Here is a 20,006-nt window from a genome sequence, read left to right as displayed (position 1 = left end):
ATTCACCCTGCTGGGGAAAAATTTTTATCTGACCAGCTACCAGTTGATCAGACTGGTAGACCATCTTTGCCAGCTTGTAAGTCCTGGTAGAAAGAAAGTAAACAATTACTGAATTACTGCTACATGATAGACACGCTGCCTGTAAGAACACAACAGTTAGGCAATTAGAAGATACCAACATTTGTTTAGTCCAGTAATCAGGAAAGAGGAAAATAAGTTTGCTGGCACAGATGGTCTACCAGTTTGACCAGCTCAGCCTGTTTCGGCAGGTGGTCAGACCAAGCTGCATATTTTTATCAGGGCATTGTTTTGAGTGATTATGTTAAAAGTGGCATATGAATATGAAGAGATATGTTCAAAAATCAAAGCAAAAATCAGAGACATGTCCAGATGAAAAGCATTACAATCGATAGAGCAACAGGATTGTCCAATACCATTCTTTTACCATATTCTTTATTATCCTTAAAATAGACATGGATCAATCTGACAACTTTTACCTATTTCCCAAACAAACAATACGACAATCTAATACAATAAAATGATCAGTATATTTTACATTAGGAGTGTACAGATGACTGTGGTCAAGCAGCCATGTTAGATCATCATCAACCAAAAATAACCATGTACAAAAATACGCAAACTCACATGCTGGGAAAATGCTGGCTCTTTTAAGAATGCTGACGAGCCTCTGCTAGGTGGCTATGTCAGCGTTTCATTGCGATTAAGACCACCGATCAATCCTTTCCAAGCATGAAGTGCACCGAATAACCTTAAATAACATTGTGATAAGCGCTGGCATAAAAACTTGAGTCAGGTTGCTCTGGAGGAACAGAATGGCACCATGATCACAAATGAAAGCTGAGCTGCTCTCTTCTGTCTATGTGACTATGAAACAGTGTACTGTTTAACATGTTTAACATTTAAGACCACTAGGCACTTTAATTCCTGCATTTAACTGGTATCTTAGGGCACAGGTTCCTATGTCTTAGGGCAAGTCAGCTGATCTAGGGTCAGGTCTATAGAACCACAGCTATTAGAACACATGCATTCACATTATTCCATATTGCATATACTACAGGTTCCCAACCATGGTCTTGGAGTACCCCCTGCACATTTTAGTGTTTTAACTGTTCCCAACACATCCGATTCAACTCATGAGCTAATTAACAGCCCTTAAGTGGAAGCGGGTGTGTTGAGAGCAGGGAAAACACTGAAATTTGCAAACAGGACCAGGGTTAGAAATCTGTGACATAGTTATACGAGTTCGACCCCAAGTTGCATGAATGTAGACATGACCAAAACCATGCAGCATTGAGTATGATAACCTCAGCATATAAGGACACTTGTAATTATACACTTGATGGCATGCGGAAGCAAAAGTGACACTCGGAGCCTGGTAATTCAGAGATCTTGAGTTACGGATTACAGGTTTGAAGAGACCATGGTGGTGTCCAACCTTGCAGGCATTAGATGGCTACTGCAAGTTATTTCACAGTAGAGGTGTGCATTGGGAAATTTGCATGAGCGGTCGGCTTTTACGTTAATGAGGTGGTATGAAATGAAGCTCAGAAGACAAAGAAAGGCCATGTTCATTTACATAGTAATGTACTGGACACGGTTCCTAGTTGGGTGTTGTGTAACATGTTTACTGCATTAATTCGTCTTCAGTAAATGGTTTGTCTAGGTTCACTGTTGTTTACATTACTAATCTGTGTCTATTTTGGGAAATCGAACCAATTGAATTTATTAGAAAATATTGCGGGCAGGTACAAACAAAAATAGTTGCAGGCGCAGATGGGTTTTAAAAGAGAAAATACACACACAAACATCGAAAAGATAATTTTTTGTCTTACAAATCAATGCTAGTATGGCTGTAAATGAAAGCTGCAAGCTTTATATTTACTATATTTTTATGTTTAATAATATTTTCCTAAATGTAGTTAATATTCAATTTAAATTAAAGCAAGCACTTGCGCACCACCTTTATTACCAGAAATCAAAAGTCTGCACATTAATATGTATTCTACAAATAATTAACAAGTAAATAATGAACATGTCAAAGTGTTAGTTTTTCAGTGTTAGTACACAATAAGACAGTGCAAGAAACTCACATCTCTCACAGTGACAGTGAGAGATTCATCCCAGTATGCACCATAATTCACCAAATCTGTACCTGTTCAATGATTAATTTTCTTACAGAGTGCTGGTCTGTCTCCCATCACTATGGATATGCTCAGTTCTGTCCTTCCTTACTCACATTATGACTGCTGTTGAATGTAGATTAATGAGACGGCTTAGTCAAAAAACTTGCCACTCTTTGGTGTCCATTCAACCATGCACACTTGTTTGGCCAAAGTATCCCTTTAAGCCTCGCCTTGAACTGAAAGACGCCATTAATCAGGATCTGCCAGTAGAGGGCTAAGTCTCAAACATGAATCAGACCGTGAGTAGGATTATCATCACCATGGCAAACACGCGTTCAGACCATTGCATTCCACTGACGCCATAATAATCGTAATCATTGCTTATAATCTACCTGGATACTCCTGCTGTCAACTTCAGTCAAGCACTCAGACTAGAACTGAATCTGGTAAGTCAAACACATCTTTGGCTACATGTTGGGGCATATAACCTGGGATGTAAAAGGAAAAAAAATGGTTTTACGCCTTATAGTCACGCTACACAGTTCGGTCTCTGTTTGCATAGACATTATCGTCATCACCATTATCAGCGATAAATCAATTTTTTCCAGATATGAAATGTTTGAAGATACAAAAAGTTGAGAGGTTACATAAAATTGCCAAGATACGCAAACCAAAACACAAAGCTCGACCATATCAGCTTGCATCTGATTTCCAGTGGGCTCCTAGCAGACCGGAGTTGACAACAACAGGAAATGAATTTACACCTAACACAACCAAGGGAAGCACAAAGTCAGGAGTGAGATGCAAGCTAGCCAGACATCTTGTATTAGATCCCAATGCCAGAAGAACAAAAGTCTAAAGTGCGAATTAAAACAAATGTACCATTGTTGACGCTACTTTTTAAACTGTAGAAATGTCTAGACAACCCCCATTTAAACAGACATCCAGCATGTCCGCACGTGATACTCTTAGGAAGGAGGACCTTCAGAAAGGCACAGCTGGACATCCAGTGCATAGATTGTTCCTTCCCAAGTGGACGAAAGAGTCGGAAGATCACTGTAAGATGAAGCCCGGTTGAGGAGCCATCCGAGGGGCAGATCTCTGGGGCACTGGTGGGGGGTACTGTGGCATGCAGAGAGAAGGGTACCCAGGCTGGGGTTGTCTCACTCGGGGTGGGATCGGTGGGTAAGGGGAAGCAGGGTAAGCCACCACTGGAGCTGGCTGAGACTGAGCACTGAGATTTTTGATGGGGGGAAGCGGAGGGGCTCGTCTGGGCTGTGGGATTGGGGCACTGTCTGGCTCTCTCTGGAGGGGAACAGGTGTGGAGACTGGTTCAGTTTGACGAGGAACCTGGACAACTGCGGGCGATTTCAGCACCAGTTCCTGTAGCTTCTCGATCTTCACCCTCCGCATGTGAGCCAGTTTGCGTTTGCTCTGGTACTCGTCAACAAAGCCATCCAGGGGTACAGAGCCATCAAGGAAAGAGTCAGCCATATTCTGTTTGAGGAGGAAAGGGATTACGAAAATGTCAATATGTCACTATTCAGCACTCACAATATTGTCATTATGGACAATTCAAAATTGCCCTTTTGCTAGACAGCATTTTTGGGCAGCATTTGCACACTCTAAAAGCTGTCACAATTGGAAGGCAGATTAAAGACAGCTGTCATCTATGGTAACTTATTTTGACAAATTTGCAACATGTTCTCATATCATTTAATCTTCCAGGCAAAAGCCTGGAAAAAGAACAGAAAGAAATTTGTCAGGGAATACAATGACAAATCTAAAAATCTAAGCAAGTATTTTCATTACTGTTTTAGTTAAGGTAATTCTCTTTAGCTAACATATACATGTACTTAACAAATTAGCTAATTAACTATTTTTCAGCTCACTTTTACACAAAAGAGCTAAATTTTTCTTAGCAAACAAATCTTATGGAAAACGAACAATATGATAAACTATCACGAATTTTATATCACCGTACCACTATCACATCAGCGTAAATGGCCATTACAATGAGAACAGGCTTTCCATGCAGTTAAAGAAACATGGTTGGTAGTCACACGTTATCCAGGTCATTAAAACAGAGAATTTGGACTGGTGCTGAACACCCACAAGGCTCATGTGGTAAATGGTGGGTGGAAGTGGTTACCTCAGTTTCTTCCTCAATTTTGGCTCCTTCTGCCTGCAACAATGCAAGCAATGTGTCCAAGGATGTGTTGCCAGACTTGTGGTCTGTGAGCAGAAAAAAGCAAACACAAATTATATTTCCCATCATCAACAACGAGAGTATACCAAAGAGCTGTTATGGAGCATAATGGAATGTTCAAAACCCCATGAAGGAGACACTAAAATCTAAAGTCTGTCTGGATTTCAAGACCAGGATGAGGCTTATAATATGATTCAGCATGTACTGTGTGAGGTTTGTGCTGTTCCAAAGTTGCCTAATCGAGCCTGAGGAGCAGTAATGGACCAATAACAAAGCCCAAAGTGCTGCTCAGGTTTCTGCATAGACAGTTACATCTAAACCGCAGGTCAATGATACAACACAGCCAGGTTTCTGATACATGTCTACAGAGCCCTTAATGGAATAAAAGACCTAAGGGCTAAAAAGAGCAGCCCTTAAATATTAAATGATAGCCAGTCAGACATTACTCAGTGATCTTGTTCATCCCTCAATTAGAAGTTTTTATAAACTTGGTATTCTTGATCAGTTAGCCAGAAAGTGGTATAATGATGGTCAAAAAGCATAAAACAATGAATATCTTTGTCTGTTAGTGGACAAAAGAAATAGTATCTGGTACCACATTCTCCTCCAGAAATCTTTAACTTGAAATGATGAAATGGACTAGCTGAAATCAAATTGGTATAACATTTTCTGCACACAGCAGAAAAAACAGGTTGGCTGGACCAAGATCCTCCTCCTCCAGGGAAACAGAAGAACTCATGAATTTTCTTGGATATCCGGGAAGGAATTTCCCACTCCCAGCTGCCCGGGTATAATATATTGCTGAATGAACATGACCTACTTTTAATGGATTAATAAGCTGAGGAGAGACAAAGCAAGCAAGTCTGCAAGGTGGATGGATTTTTCCCACTTTGGATAGAGAAGTGATAATTTAATAACCACAGCAACATTTAGCCTTTTCCTTGTTCTTTAGCAGGTATGTAAAATAATATACAGAAGGTCAGTGCTTTATTTAACTGGTACTTGGGGAACATTAAATCCAAGGTGTTTTTTTTTACTCGGAGTACATAAAGATCTGTTAACAACGTGGTCTGTGAGGGCAGGATTAAATTCAAACTACTACCGCTCTTGCTGACTGAAGTCAGAACTAACAGATGAGTCACTACAGGTAAAAGTTCAACTGACAACTTAACAGTTCCCACTGAAGATGACTTAGTGGTGTGAAGTGGCTGAATGGTGTAAAAAATATTTCCTTGGAAAGGCACAGATTTCAAATGAGACGACTATTTGCCTGTATCCAAATGAGTTTCGGTTTCAGCTGTATGTGTTTTAAAGTATGTAAAGTCTCTGCTGACTCTTTTTTTGTAGGATTCACAGAATGAGTGGGCCTATTTTGCTTAGATCAGCAGGCTAAATCTATTCCATAAAGACCCTCGCAGGAATTGAGTAGACTGGGTAAGTCAATGTACATAAAAGGACCCTAACTTACCGTTTAAACCCTGTTTACTCATGGAGGAAAACTGACGGTACACAAATCAAGATCTTTTTAATGCGGAAACCATCTTGTTCATAACGCAGCTACAGATAACGACCACGTATGAATGTAATTTGCTAATCTGCATAGTAATGCACAACACAGCTATTGGATTTCAGTCTTAATGGCTGAAGACCCAGGCTACAAGTGTAAATGCACAGGGTTGTAATCTGTATCCAAACACCACAATCAACTGTTTACTTCCTCTTCAGTGGTGCTCATGGTATTCACTGAGTAGCCATTTTATTATATACATATACAGTCAACATTAGATTTATTGGCATCTTGATAAAAATGAGCAAAAATTAATCAACTAGTATTTATTTATCTATTTATTTACTTATTTGTTTATTTGTTTTACACTTGAGGATCTTGGATTCCATTTGACCATGCAATATATTATAAGCTCCTTTATATTCTTGCATTTATGAATGTAGAACACTGATTTTGTGATCCTGCAACCATTTCTTGTTTGATTTGGATGTATCTTTGGGGTTGCTTTCTTGTTGAAAGATCCATCTACAGCCGAGTCATAACTTCCTGTCAAAGGCAACCAGGGCTAAAATGTGCCGATATTCATAACAGAATTAATGACGCTGTCAAACTTCACAAGCTGTACAAGGAAACAGGCTTTATAATTACAAAGTGACCTTTATGGAGCTGTGCCTTATGAAAGGACCAAAAAGTGTAGGTACATGTACCGGTATCATGTAAGGCCAGAGCCAGATTTGATAGTGTACATGAGGAAGAAAAGCAACTTTTTTTTTTTTTTTTTTAACTTATTAAAGAACAATATTCTTTTTTTTTTTTTTTTTAACCCATAATTTGTATCCATTTACGGTTACTTTTCATGTTGTGTGAATGCAAAATGATGGCAAAACACGTTAGTTCCTGTTAATACCGGCTATAAACATAAGCAGCTATATTCCCTCACAAGCCTCTCTCTTTTAAACTTAAAAAAAAAAATTAAAAATACACACAGCTCATGTTACTGAGAATCAGCAAAGCATAAACTCCTCTGTCCTGAACACTTTCCTGTATCAGAAAATTTACACCTTTACCTCTGAGGGTTACAAAGCATTGACACTGGAGACTCCTTCCAAAAAAGTTAAGTAAAAGCCTTCCTTACAGAAAATTTGACCATATCAACAATTACATGCGGGTTTTAAAAAAATCTGTTTGTGGTGCAGCAACAATACATGTCCAGTGAATTAGCCATTACCATAGATATGTTACTAACGGTAACATATTAGAACAAGCACATTAATATAAACCTGATTTGCAGTTGCACTATTGTCAGAGATGCTGTTATAGAAAATTAATCAATCCAACACCTTCTGACCAATTAGAATCTAGCACTATGGTATAAAAGTGTTTAATCATTTGATTGTGCCTGCAAAAATAAAATACACCAAAAAGATATGCAGTATAATAAGCTGGAACGCTGTACACTTTAAATGACACTGTTAAACTATACAGCAGATTCTCCCCTTATATGCAATTATTAATCCAGGACAAAAAGGTTTCACATCCCAAAAGCCAAAAGGATAGAAAGAGACATGGAAAAATGTGATTTGTGCTTAAGCTGAAAACAAATCCGTCTTGTATCTGGATCTGCAATTAGAGGCCAGACTGAAAAAAGGAGGACAGTGTTTCAGCAGGCTGTTTGGAGCAAGCCGCCTAGCAACGGCTGGGTCACATGGGTAATCAGTGGCGGCTTTTTTCATTCATAATATACACACACACGGTATACCGGGGTGTGGTGCGGAGCTGAATACGACTCCCTGAACTCTAGAGAATCTCGGATCCTGAGTCAGATCGGCTATCAAACGCCTCCTAATGTCCCGCGATTGGAAAACACAAAGGTGGAAAGACAAGAGGTTTTGTGAATTAGTGGTAAAGCCAGAAGAACCAGTTGGACTCACTGACATTATATTACTGAAATGGATGATTTGAGCTGAAATGAAAATACCTTTAAGAAATTGCAACATATGTAAACATTTGCTTAATTTGTGCAAAAAGATTTCATTCTGATTGAAGAGGAAGCTCGTGTTAGCCTTCAACCCTCCCCAGCTGGTAGCCGTCATATGATGGGGGGGGGGGACCTGACTGGTGGGGAAAGAAAAAGTACTATATATAAAATGTTTGGAATCTAAAATGTTTTTGTACTGAATCAATAATGTAGATAAATAAAAATAAATCATAAAATAAAAATAAAAATAAATAAAAGAAAATAGGGTGCCTAAAACTTTTGCACTGTGTGTACATACATACATTATATTTGTTATATACACACACACACACACACACACACACACACAAATATAATATATGTATGTACACACACACAGTTTTAGGCACCCTATTTTCTTTTATTTATTTTTATTTTTATTTTATGATTTATTTTTATTTATCTACATTATTGATTCAGTACAAAAGCATTTTAGATTCCAAACATTTAATTTTGTGCTGGAAAACTAATGTTACTGAAAAATGTTTGTATGTCAGTGAAGAAAGCATATTCCATAAGAGACATTTTTCAGACAAAAAAAAAAACATAATGAAGGCTGCTGGGTTTCGCTGCAAAAATAAGAAGTGAGTCGACAGTAACACTTACAGCTCATTTCCTTATAAAACTGCACACACTGCACCTGCGACTACTATTTTTTTTTAATCAAAGTATTTTTCTTTTTTTTTTTTTTTTTTTTTACTTTTTTGCACAGTTCTGTGTGTTTGTATATATATATATATATACACACACACACATATATATATATATATATATATATATATATATATATATATATATATATATATATATATATACACACACACACACACACACACATAGGCAGAACCTTACTTAACACTTTCTAAAAATAACACTCAAGCCTTATTTGCAGTGTTCTCAAAATGATGTCTGGCATACAATTGGCTTTACATTAATGACATGACACGAGCGAGTTTCAGGCAAGCCTAAATATTTGCGCCGCCCACAAAGCAAATTCCGCATTATTCTATCCTGAATTATTTATAGAAAACTTCACAAAATTACTTTGTGGGATATGGAAATATAAAGTAAGACTTTATATCAGCTGTAGCTGAATGGCCAATTAGAATTGAGCTCGTTTACCAGCCTCTCTCTTTTTCTCACCAGCCTCTCTCTTTTTCCCCTCTCTCTCAAAGTTAGAAAGCAAAAATGCAGCTTGTCAATTTACAGAGAAACCGTAAACCGTGTCAAACTCATCTGTCCGGAAAGGCTTTACTGAAGCGGAAAACTTGGTTACATCTTTATCTCTGAGTCTTGACCCTGGAGACTCTCTTATGAAAGTTGTCACCATATCTTTTTTTCTTTGTTAAATAACAAGTTTTTTCATTAATTCATCATTTGTCTTAGATTATGCAAAGCATCCCTGTGAATGAGCTGTTACTATAAAAACGGTAAGGCATTAGAACGGGCACATTTGAAGCTGCACTACTGTCAGAGCTGCTAATGGTGTATGTTAGCAAGCTGAGCAGCTACGAATTTCATAATGACACCTGCCTTATGCCCAGTGCTAACTTTTTAATTTAACATCCAAGAAGAAAATTTAATCGTCACTGCAGGAATTTTTTTTAAACCAAATGTTATCTAATCCCATTGTTTACTCAGAATTTAGCACATTTTGAACCTTGAAAACTTTAAACCTGTGACAAGCTTTTGATGATGGGCTTTATTAAGTGGTGGTTTATTCAGACTTGACTGCATTTAAAAAGAGACAGCATGAGAACTGAGACAGTAAGAGATGGAAAAACAGATGAATGGCACGAGTAAGCAATGGAGAGATAAACATTGACAGTGGTGAGTGAACTAACAAGGACACTGAGCAGGTGAGAGGCAGAAACAAGGGGGGAAAAATGTTTTTTTTTTTTTTGGTAACTGGAAGGTGTTACATCACCTAGTGTGGACTTGCGAAGCTGGAAGGCCTCGAATTGTTCCTGGAGGCAGCGGTAGCACTTTGTGAGCTCATTTTTCTGATGGTCTAATCTGGGCTGCAGCACGAGGTTCTGCTCAGCCAGTCCTCGGTTGCTGGCCAGGATCACTTTCTTATTCTGCTGCAACTCCTGCACCTAAACACACACACACACACACACACACACACACACACACACATCATATTACAATGCAATTAAATCCCAACAAAGCACTCACTCATCTTAATGCAGCACACAGCAAGAGTGTCACTTTTTCCATACACACATACACAGTGTGAAATACAGCCTTCAGTCACAGTGCACTGTCCACCTAAAGTAAACCTCAGAATAGCAATGTGCAAACGACAGTAATGACCCATAAATAAAATTGAATAAAATTCATTAAATACATTTTACAGCAACCCAATGCCAAATAACAAAATGCTAACCCTCCCAGAAATGGAATCTTCACTCAAAATTGTGTTTGGTTACAGTGGCATTTTTCAGTGAACAATTCTGAACAATAACATCATAATCAGACTTTTATAAAGGCTTACGCACTGAACAAATATTTGAACAGTACCAAATACTGTATCTCTGATGAATAACAGAAAAACCTCTTACAGGGGCTGTAAAATCTCTAAAAATTAATTAAAGAATTTGGTACTATAAGCACAGTGTTGTTCAATTCTCAAATCTGAACTGTCAGAAGGTCTTGATTACTGTTCTATAACAGCTCATTGACAGGGACTTGTATGGTGGACATTCCACATAATCTAATCCTAATAAATGCATTATTTAGAAAAATAAAGAAAAATAATAATTACTATGGTGGACGTTTTCTGTGAGGAGACGTTTATTAATGGCATCTCCAGAGTCAGCACTTTGTAACATTCAGAGCTAAAGTGGTAACTTTAACTTAACAGGTTTCAGAGTCATTACAAGATCAGGTCTGGAACCTAAGTACCAGCTCATTCAGACCGCTACTGCAGATGAGATTAAACCTGGATATTCCTATTACACCTTCACCATTTCAAACATTTGATCGAGAACCTAAATGTTTATGGCATGACTTTATTAATATCTTTTTTGATTTCTTGGTAGATGTCTTTTTTGGTAATGTCTTTCTTGGTATATTTTGCAGAACTCTGAGTCCAATATGTATTTTATTAATTTCAATTTCACTTTATTTGACGACAAGCACCTGTTTACAACGAGGCCATGCACCAGCTCAGTGTGGATTTGGAGGCCAAACTCTATAGAGCAGAATCATCATGAGCTGTCTTGTGTTGCCATAAACAAATATCGCTTGCTTAACTTTGCATAAGGATACAAAGCAAAGATGAGGCTGAACTCTGAAGTGAAAATGAAGTGAAACAGTGCAGGAACATCATCTCAGCCACATCACATCTTAAGCCATGAAATGGTTATAAAAAAATGTTACGAATTTGTTACGGAGACACCATAAGGACATGAGACACAGTAAAGACATGTATGTATTACTGGAGACTCAGAAAACATTAAAACTATTTAGTAATCAGATTATCCTAAAATATCATAATTAAACTTTCCACATATTTTCTTAATCAAAATATTTTTAATATTGACACTAATAATTATACCTTAATGACAAACGTCTGTATTTATGTCTTGAAGTAATGTCTATTGACTACAATAAATAATGAGCTTTAAGCACAAAACCTCAGCTTATCTGTATAGAAACGTATGCTTCTGTGCGCTAATTAAATCAGTTATGAAAAGGGAAAAAGTAAAGGAAAAAGGGTATAGTATGTGGGAAGATGCACAGCTGAAAACACAGTGAAGAACCATGTTTGCTGCTAACGAGCTGCTACTGTACGGCAAGACCCTCCGCCGGGGGCAGGGCCTATACGTTTTGGAGAGCCTTTAACTGGACAAGCACAAGACTGGTACTCGATGAGTAATCACAGAATAATCATTAATCTTTTCCAAGAAATTATTAAATAAATCAAAATATATCTGCTAAATATATTATCATGCTGGTGTCTATAACGCTAAGGGACAAGTACAATATATAATACAGCATTTTAAATGTATTTAAAGCTTTTATTTGCAGTATTTTATAGTACTTACAACACAACAACTGAACCTGTTAATATGGCTTTTTCTCGGGAATTTGACAAGAAACTTTTTTTTTTGTCTTGAGGAAGACCATCTTTCAAATAACCTCTTATAACCTCTTTCCAGGCATTAAATTTTAAATCTAAAATTTTTTATTAATCATGATGCCTGAACCATCTCTGTACAAATAGTCACACAGAATTAAATACATATAAATCATGCATATTTCTGTCAACGCTGTGCAATAGATACTAACTGTTGCATGAAACCTAAGTCATCAAAAAGACAAGTCCATAATTGTCTTTGTCAGTCCGGTTTTCAACACAAAATATCAGGCATGTCAGGCAAGTGTAGTGAGCAGAACAACAGGGAACTGAAACTTCATTATGCTTTTGCTGGAACAGAAAGTGTACCACAAATCTCCACCCATTCCCACTCAAACCACAAGATAGGAACCAGTATGTATATTAAAAATTCACTGTCTTATGTGTGCACATGGATCTAATTTTTTTTTAAAGAAGTTACACTTGGAGGTTATACTTGGGGTTCATAATAGGGTTTACACTGGGTGGGATCACAGTGGAGGTCATACTGGGGGCAGTGGCGGCTCAGTGGTTAGGGTATAGGGCCACTGTTTGGAAGGTTGAGAGTTCAAATCCTAGCACTGCCAAGTTGCCACTGCTGGTTCCTTGAGCAAGAAACTCAAACTTCATCTGCTCGGTTGTGTCCTCAGATTCTATTACAGCAGAAGTGCCCAAAGGTCCTGACAATTCACTGCATAACACAGCTGAGTCCCAACACTAATCTAACACACCTGATACAGCTAATCAAGACCTTCAGTACCCGTGTTACAACATCCAGTTGACTCAGATGTACTGAAACTGAACTCCTCACGGTGGCAGATATCCAGGAAAGGGGATGGACAGCCTCGATTTAGACAGCCCAGAGCGAAACAACTATGTCACTGTTTGTGCTGCGCTAACACACCTGATACAACTCATCAATGGCTTGATAATTAACTAATAGGTTGGGTCAGGTGTGGTTGAGGAAGGGAATTACTGAACTTTGCCAGGCATGTGTGGAAAAATGCATTTATTCTGGAACAATTTAGACTGACCCACTTTATGATTATGAGTGAGTTTTTTACTAACTTAACCCAATTTTGTGTCAATCAGATCTAGGGAACTAGAGATATAGACCTTATCATTATGAAAAAGAGTTGCATTTATTCATTTGGGAAGTACTTCTTCCAAAGCATCCTGTAAGTGAGGCAGAATGCAATCCAAGCATAAACCTGAGCAGTTGAGGGTTAAAGTCAAAAACTTTAATTAATTTTAATTAATTTGATTTGAGATTTCATGGAAATATAGGCCACAGAGCCCTGAGAGTCACGGTGATTAAGCTGACAGTAAAACTATGCCTTATCTTGCTTTATCAGTGTGCTATTAAAGGTGAAATTGGGAGGGATTAATCAAATCACCTTCCATTACGTATCAGAACAATGCTTACTCTTCATCACAATGCTAAAATATACAGACTACAGGAATTATGTACAGTATATACTTCAGTAGTGATACGCCACATAGGGATGGATGGAATGACAGGAAAAATAGCATTAGGATACATTTCACAATACACCTGGATATACAGTATGTGTGATCATCTGATCACACTTGAGACTTGCTCTGAAACCTAAGACCTGACATAGACTCATAGCTAAGAGACTTAAGACCTGACTCAGACTCGTAGCCAAGAGACTTAAGATCTGACTCCAACGTGTAGCTAAGAGACTTGAGACTGGACTCAGATTTGCATAGCCTTTCAGACCTTCAACCAGAGATGTTTATATCAGCTGCATCCTTGGAATTCTTAGCTGCATTCACAGGATCCTTCACAATGGGACAGCTTTAAGTAATGCAGGGGCTGAGAAAAACAGTCTGCATGTGCTGCGCTGACAATTATACAAGGCTACCAAGTTGTTTCAGGCAAGGTGTCATGCTAAAAAAAAAAAAAAGGTTGTATTCCCTCCAAACAAAGTAATGCCATTAGATTGTCTAGCATTAAGTTTGTCAATTCAGTGACAATACACATGTATGACTGACCACAGAAATGTAAACAGAATGGAGGTACACTTCCATTCACACTTTTACAGTGCAGATCATGACAATTCTACATTTCAGGTTGTTGTAGATGTCACATAAATTTTACAGTAGGGTGTCCTATCAAATTTCACATGTGACATTCACATCCCTATTTCCCTATTCAACCAAAACAAACAAATCTATTTAAGGGAGAAAAAAATCAAACAATGGAATGAAAAAATAAATAAGATTAATGATCCAGCAGGCTAACACCCAACCAGCTTCTTGGTATTATTCATTTTTAATATGACAGTAGAGTACTACAGTTTGTTATACAATATTTGGTATAAATCCTTTTTTTTTTTTTTTGGAAACATACACTTAGTCCATGACATGCGCTGAGTCACAATGCCCTTAATACTCTCATAAATATGCACCGTGACATGATTTTTCACAGGAACAGTGGTGTCGCCCACTCTAGGGACACATGCCACTCATGAACAGGTGCTAAAATCAAAGCAAGGGGACCGACAGAAGGTCTCGTGGAAGGGAAAGTTTATTTTTGTGCTGAATGTATGCTGTCCACAAGTGTAACACTGAAATAAACGTCATGCTCAAAAGAAGCGCTTCAATATGGTATTAAGCGGTTTTGCAACAAGATTTGTTGCAGATTTCTTTAACAATTACCCTACAGTATGAATACACCTAGACCCAAAAGAGGATCTTACACAGGTAAACACATACTTCCTTCACATTAGGCTTTTGCTTCCTGTAAGCAAACAATCCTATTTTCTGAGGCTTCAGCTTTTCTGGCTTGGCTATTATGTAAGAGCCGTTGTTGTCGGCTCACTTCCCTGTGCTTTTACACCTCATTTCTCAAGTGTGCGGCTGAAAGCCACAACCAGTTATTTAAAGGTTTCGGCGAGGACACCTGGCAGATTAAAGTGGCTTCCGATCCAAAACTAGCAAAGCCAACGCTACGTTTTAAACGGACACATTTACACTATACAAAACATAGAAATGTTTTTTTCCCCATCACACAATTAGCTAAGATATTAACCTCTGAAACTAGGGCTGGACTCCTGAAATAATGACTTCATCATCTATATATGTATACTGTTGTTACACCTTAAATTGTCATGCATTAGTCAGCTTTTGTTTAGTCTTCCATTGTTTGTTTGTTTTTACCTCAGAGACTTGGGGCATGTAGAGTATGTGTTGATAAGGGCACCTTGTCGCTGCCTCACTGTGAAATGAAAGCCAACTTTTTTACCGTACGCTGTGATAAGTCACATTCTTTTCCATTCGCACTGCTTATAGAACGCTACCTAGTGCAAGGTACGCCCTTTTCAGGGTCAAAGCTTTAACGTTCCATTCAGCCTGTAACATGTACCGCAATGCTGCAAATCTCAGCCTATGCTATATTTAGTGAGGGTGGCTGTACATTAGGTCTCAAGTCTCCACTACTGGCTGCAGTTTGACATTTATTTAAAAAGGCGATGGGAATCCCCCAACCCCAACTGCAAACCCCTCCTAAAACACACACAGCTGAATTTGTTGGAGAGCAGCTGGAACCTGTTTGGACGAAAATCAAGTGTAAACACAGGCGTTGGTGTGCAAAGCACGACTGTCGGACTTCAACGTTTAAATGTTGTCCTGAGAAAGTAAATGGCTAAAATATTATTCCAACAATTAAATAAAGAGTCTCTGATTTGATTTCAATAGACAGTATATATATATATATATATATATATATATATATATATATATATATATATATATATATATATATATATATATATATATATATATATATATATATATATATTCATAAAATAAATCTGTGCTGAAGGGGGACGCTAATTGTTTTTTTTTTTTTTTTTAAACAGTTAAAAGGTTGTAATAAGTCGAGAACTTACTCAAGATTAAACATTACATCACAACAAGGATGGGCAATATGGGGAAAAAATCAAGACACACTACTGACATCTGGATATCCTGGGGACTTTTTAAAAAAAAAAAAAATGTCTGAGAACAATAGAAGCTTTTTACTTCAAAAAAAAACTGTGCAATCACTAACGTTGAACAAGAGCTGTATCACCAGAGAACACATTTTCATAATTCATTGTAAATTATGATTTATGTTGGTTGTAAAGGACTTTACTAACCAGAAAGTTTTAGAACTGGCTCAACCAAATGTTAGCTGCCAGGCACTGATAACCACTTAACAGTCTGTGCTGTTGGCATAAAAGAATAACTCCTACCACTGGTCATGACAAAGAAGGGTTGGTTTTTGGGATATTTGATACAAAGATATTTTTAAAAGGTTAGCTTAGAATCTGACAAGAAGTTCAGAGAATCCTGAATGCCTCCAAAGATCCTCCCTGTGATAACAGCATTAAGCAAATATCACAAAATATTTATTGTCTAGAAGCAGCTAGCAAAACCTAGCAACCTAATGACTCATCCCAGTGTGAGGCTTATCACATGCATACTCCATGCTGCATTTCCTCAGAACTGAAAGCAAAATTACAGCACTCATAAAATAAAATATAGTAAACTATATTTGGAGTGCCGATGTATCTTTTGTTTCAATAACACGCACTGCTCCCAAATTAAATCCAGTCAACCATTAACAATAACCATTTTCCCATAGAAACAAGGTTGATTAGTCATGACAATCACACGAGTGCTCATTTTCACTAGGTCATAAATTTGGCAAGCAAATGCAGTGTAGCCAAAGGAAACTAACTACATAATGACACTGACACTGCAATACGGTCAGAAGGAAGTTCAAGACAGCTATCGATACCAAATCGAATGCTTGGAAACAAAACTCCACCATTTTTCCTGGACTAATGTTTGTATAGTTGCTGGAGTAATAATTATGGAAGTTATATATATATAGGAGTTCTGTTTACGGAAGTAATAGTTACTTAAGTAATAGTTACAGGAATTATATTTACGGGAGTTTCATTCATGGGAGTTAATGGGGCTATATTTACAAAAGAAATAGTTAATGATGTAATTAATGGAAGTTATATTAATGAGAGTAGTATTTTCTGGACTGTTGTTTAGGGGAGTCATATTTACTGGAGTCATATATAAGAGAGTTATATTTTACGGAAATAATATTACCGGAGTTATACTGAAGGGAAGGGAGTAATATTTTCTGAAGTAATATTTTTACTGGAGTTATATTTAAGGGAGTAATATTTTCTGAAGTAATATTTAAGGGAGTAATATTTTCTGAAGTAATATTTAAGGGAGTAATATTTTCTGAAGTAATATTTAAGGGAGTAATATTTAAGGGAGTAATATTTTCTGAAGTAATATTTAAGGGAGTAATATTTACAGAGTCACTGGCTCGAAACCTGAAACTTTCTGACTAAAAAAAGGCTGTTTTTATGTGTTTTTTTGTTTGTTTTCCATTTAGACAGCAGTATTTTTCCCAAAACTTATATTTGAGTTGCCTGTCTGAACAACAGCATTGTAGACATCACAGCTCTATTTCTCTAGAGGAGTAATAGTTACTTGAAAAAAAAAAAAAATAAGTCACTGACTTAATTTTTTTAATCATGAAACTTCCACTCAACCTTTCAGTGATTAAAAGTAACGCGTTTGTTTGTTTGTTTGTTTGTTTGTTACTTTTCTGCCAGTCAGAATTGAGTTGTCTGTCTGAAACCAGTAGTCCTGTAGTACTGGGGTCGTGACGTCACAGTTTTGCAGTTACAGCAAACTATGACACACTTCCCAAATTGACTAAATACAAATAAACAAACCTACAAAACGATTGAGTACCAGTAACAATACACTTTGTGGGAGTTGCTGATGGAAGAGCACATGAAACAGGATAATCCGGTAATGCGCTGTTAAGAAATAATAAAGTGTAAACAAACAGATGAAGTGAAGTCGCGTGCAGAGTTTTGAGTTTCTTCTGTAACTCCAAGTGAACAACGAAACACTTTCCTTTGTCAGTATCGGCTCTTTGTTTTCCGCTTAAATCCGCTAAAGTCGCACCTTAAAGACAGAAAGAAAAGAAAGAAATGAAATAACTCTCACCTCTTCCAGGTCCAGCACTATTTTGTTGAGCTTTTCGTCATCTTCGAGGAGCTCCGACAGCTGAGCAATGGAGTAGCAGCTCAGCTTGTTACCAAAGCGAGCCATTTCTGGCACAGCCGGGTGTCTTCTTCCCCCCGCTTGGCCTTCTTAACTTCACAAACACACACACACACACACACACACACACACACACACATATGATACACACTCCTGCTTTTCCTCCACCAACCGGAAGAGTACGGTCCGGGTTTCGGCTCCGTCCCAAACCGCACTCTTCCGCACTAAAGAGTGCGTCAGGAAAAGCGCGCACCCGCGAGCTGAGTGTGAACAATGAGGGGAAGTTCCCGGATGTCACCAACGTAAAGCGCGTGCAGACGTTGCTTAATAGTTTCACAGTAATTATTTCTCTTAAGAAGCTGCTGCTCTTATACAACAGAAAGAAAAAAATATCATTGACGTCATTCCTTTTTACTATAAATAAAAGTGTGTCAGATTAAATCCAGGTTTAAATTGTATTTACTTCATCAAAAGCTACACAAATTCAAGATGTATATTGTATAAGACATTTGTTAGGCATAAAATAATAGATATAAATAAATAATATGCAAAATATTCTGATTAATATCAGTACTTATCTGTGAACTACGCAAGTCCATAAAGCCACGAGTTTTGTTTTTTTTGTCTGTGCTGTTATCTTGAGATCACACCTTTCTCATTTTTTTTTTTTTTTGAGATAACTTATTTTTCTCACGATTTGACAATAACAAAAGTTATACTATATGGCTTAAAGTATGTGGACACCTGATCATCACACCCATATGTGGTTCTTCTCCAAACTGTTGCCACAAAGCTAGAAGAACACAGTTGTATAGAACGTCTCTGTGTGCTGTAGCTTTACAATTTCCCTTCACTGGAACTATGAGGTTCAAACCTGTTCCAGCATGACGATGCCCCTGTGCACAAAGCGAGCTCCATGAAGACATGGTGTGTGAAGGTTGAAGTGGAAGATCTCGAGTGTCCTGCACAGAGCCCTGACCTCAACCCCACTGAACACCTTTGGGATGAGCTGGAACACCGACTGCACCCCAGACCTCCTCAGCGCCTGACCTCACTAATGCTCTTGTAGCTGAATGAACACAAATCCCCACAGCCACGCTCCAACATCTAGTGGAAAGCCTTCGCAGAAGAGTGGAGCTTATTATAACAGCAAACACAGGGGAATAAATCTGGAATGAGATTTACAACAAGCACATATGAGTGTTATGATCAGGTGTCCACAAACGTTTGACCAGATAATGTGTTTTCCAAGGTTGCATAGCAGTAGCATGCTAGCATTACATTGTTGTGGCCAGTGGCACACTGTCATATATTGGGATCATGGTGATTCTGCAGTTATTTCATCCTATTTCTGAAGATTTTGAGGTAAAAAAAAATGTCTTGTGAGCCATAAACCATTTAGGTGGCATCTCTCAAACATCATGTGATAAGACAGAGATGGAGAGGAGATGGAGATGTCTCTCAAGTTGGCTGGCAATGAAACTGACCACCTGTTCTGGATCACTATAGTGTCCATGACGGTATATGTGCAGGTTTCTGAGTTGCCTAAATGAGTTTCCAAACATCAGGAAAATAATTACAACAATCAAATCTTACTTCTTAGCTAACATTGACCTACCTAACGCTAACGTTACCTTTCTTTTCCAGCAGCAGTTTTTCACGCCACATTTGCTAGAAAGCTAGCTAACATGAGGTGAAACAATTTACTGTGTAATTAAAACCAATTGTTGAGTTCACTAGCAAGCTGGCCAAGGGTTAGTTAAAACTACCACCGTGAAGTCATGTGATCAACTTTGCAACTGACTAATGAAAGCAGCAGTGGAGTGCGATATAAAGCATCACTCTTAATTCCCACAGTAACCACACACTCCTCACTGGGATCTCAT

The 20,006-nt window shown here is 37.8% G+C and overlaps 1 protein-coding gene across 1 annotated transcript; it reads right to left on the bottom strand.

Annotated features, from left to right (window-relative positions):
* Positions 1–423: 423 nt before the first annotated feature.
* vps37ba (VPS37B subunit of ESCRT-I a) lies at positions 424–18,352 on the bottom strand. Its single transcript, XM_026939876.3, has 4 exons — positions 18,064–18,352; positions 9,805–9,976; positions 4,297–4,379; positions 424–3,641 (listed from the first exon to the last, which is right to left on the bottom strand). Exons 1-4 carry the CDS (start codon positions 18,166–18,168, stop codon positions 3,198–3,200), a joined length of 804 nt encoding a protein of 267 aa, XP_026795677.2. The 5' UTR covers positions 18,169–18,352; the 3' UTR covers positions 424–3,197.
* Positions 18,353–20,006: the final 1,654 nt, after the last annotated feature.

This window comes from Pangasianodon hypophthalmus, chromosome 24 (assembly GCF_027358585.1).
Source record: "Pangasianodon hypophthalmus isolate fPanHyp1 chromosome 24, fPanHyp1.pri, whole genome shotgun sequence".
NCBI lineage: Eukaryota > Metazoa > Chordata > Actinopteri > Siluriformes > Pangasiidae > Pangasianodon > Pangasianodon hypophthalmus.
The sequence above is the reverse complement of the archived record's forward strand: the minus strand, read 5'-3'. Positions and strand labels throughout refer to the sequence as shown.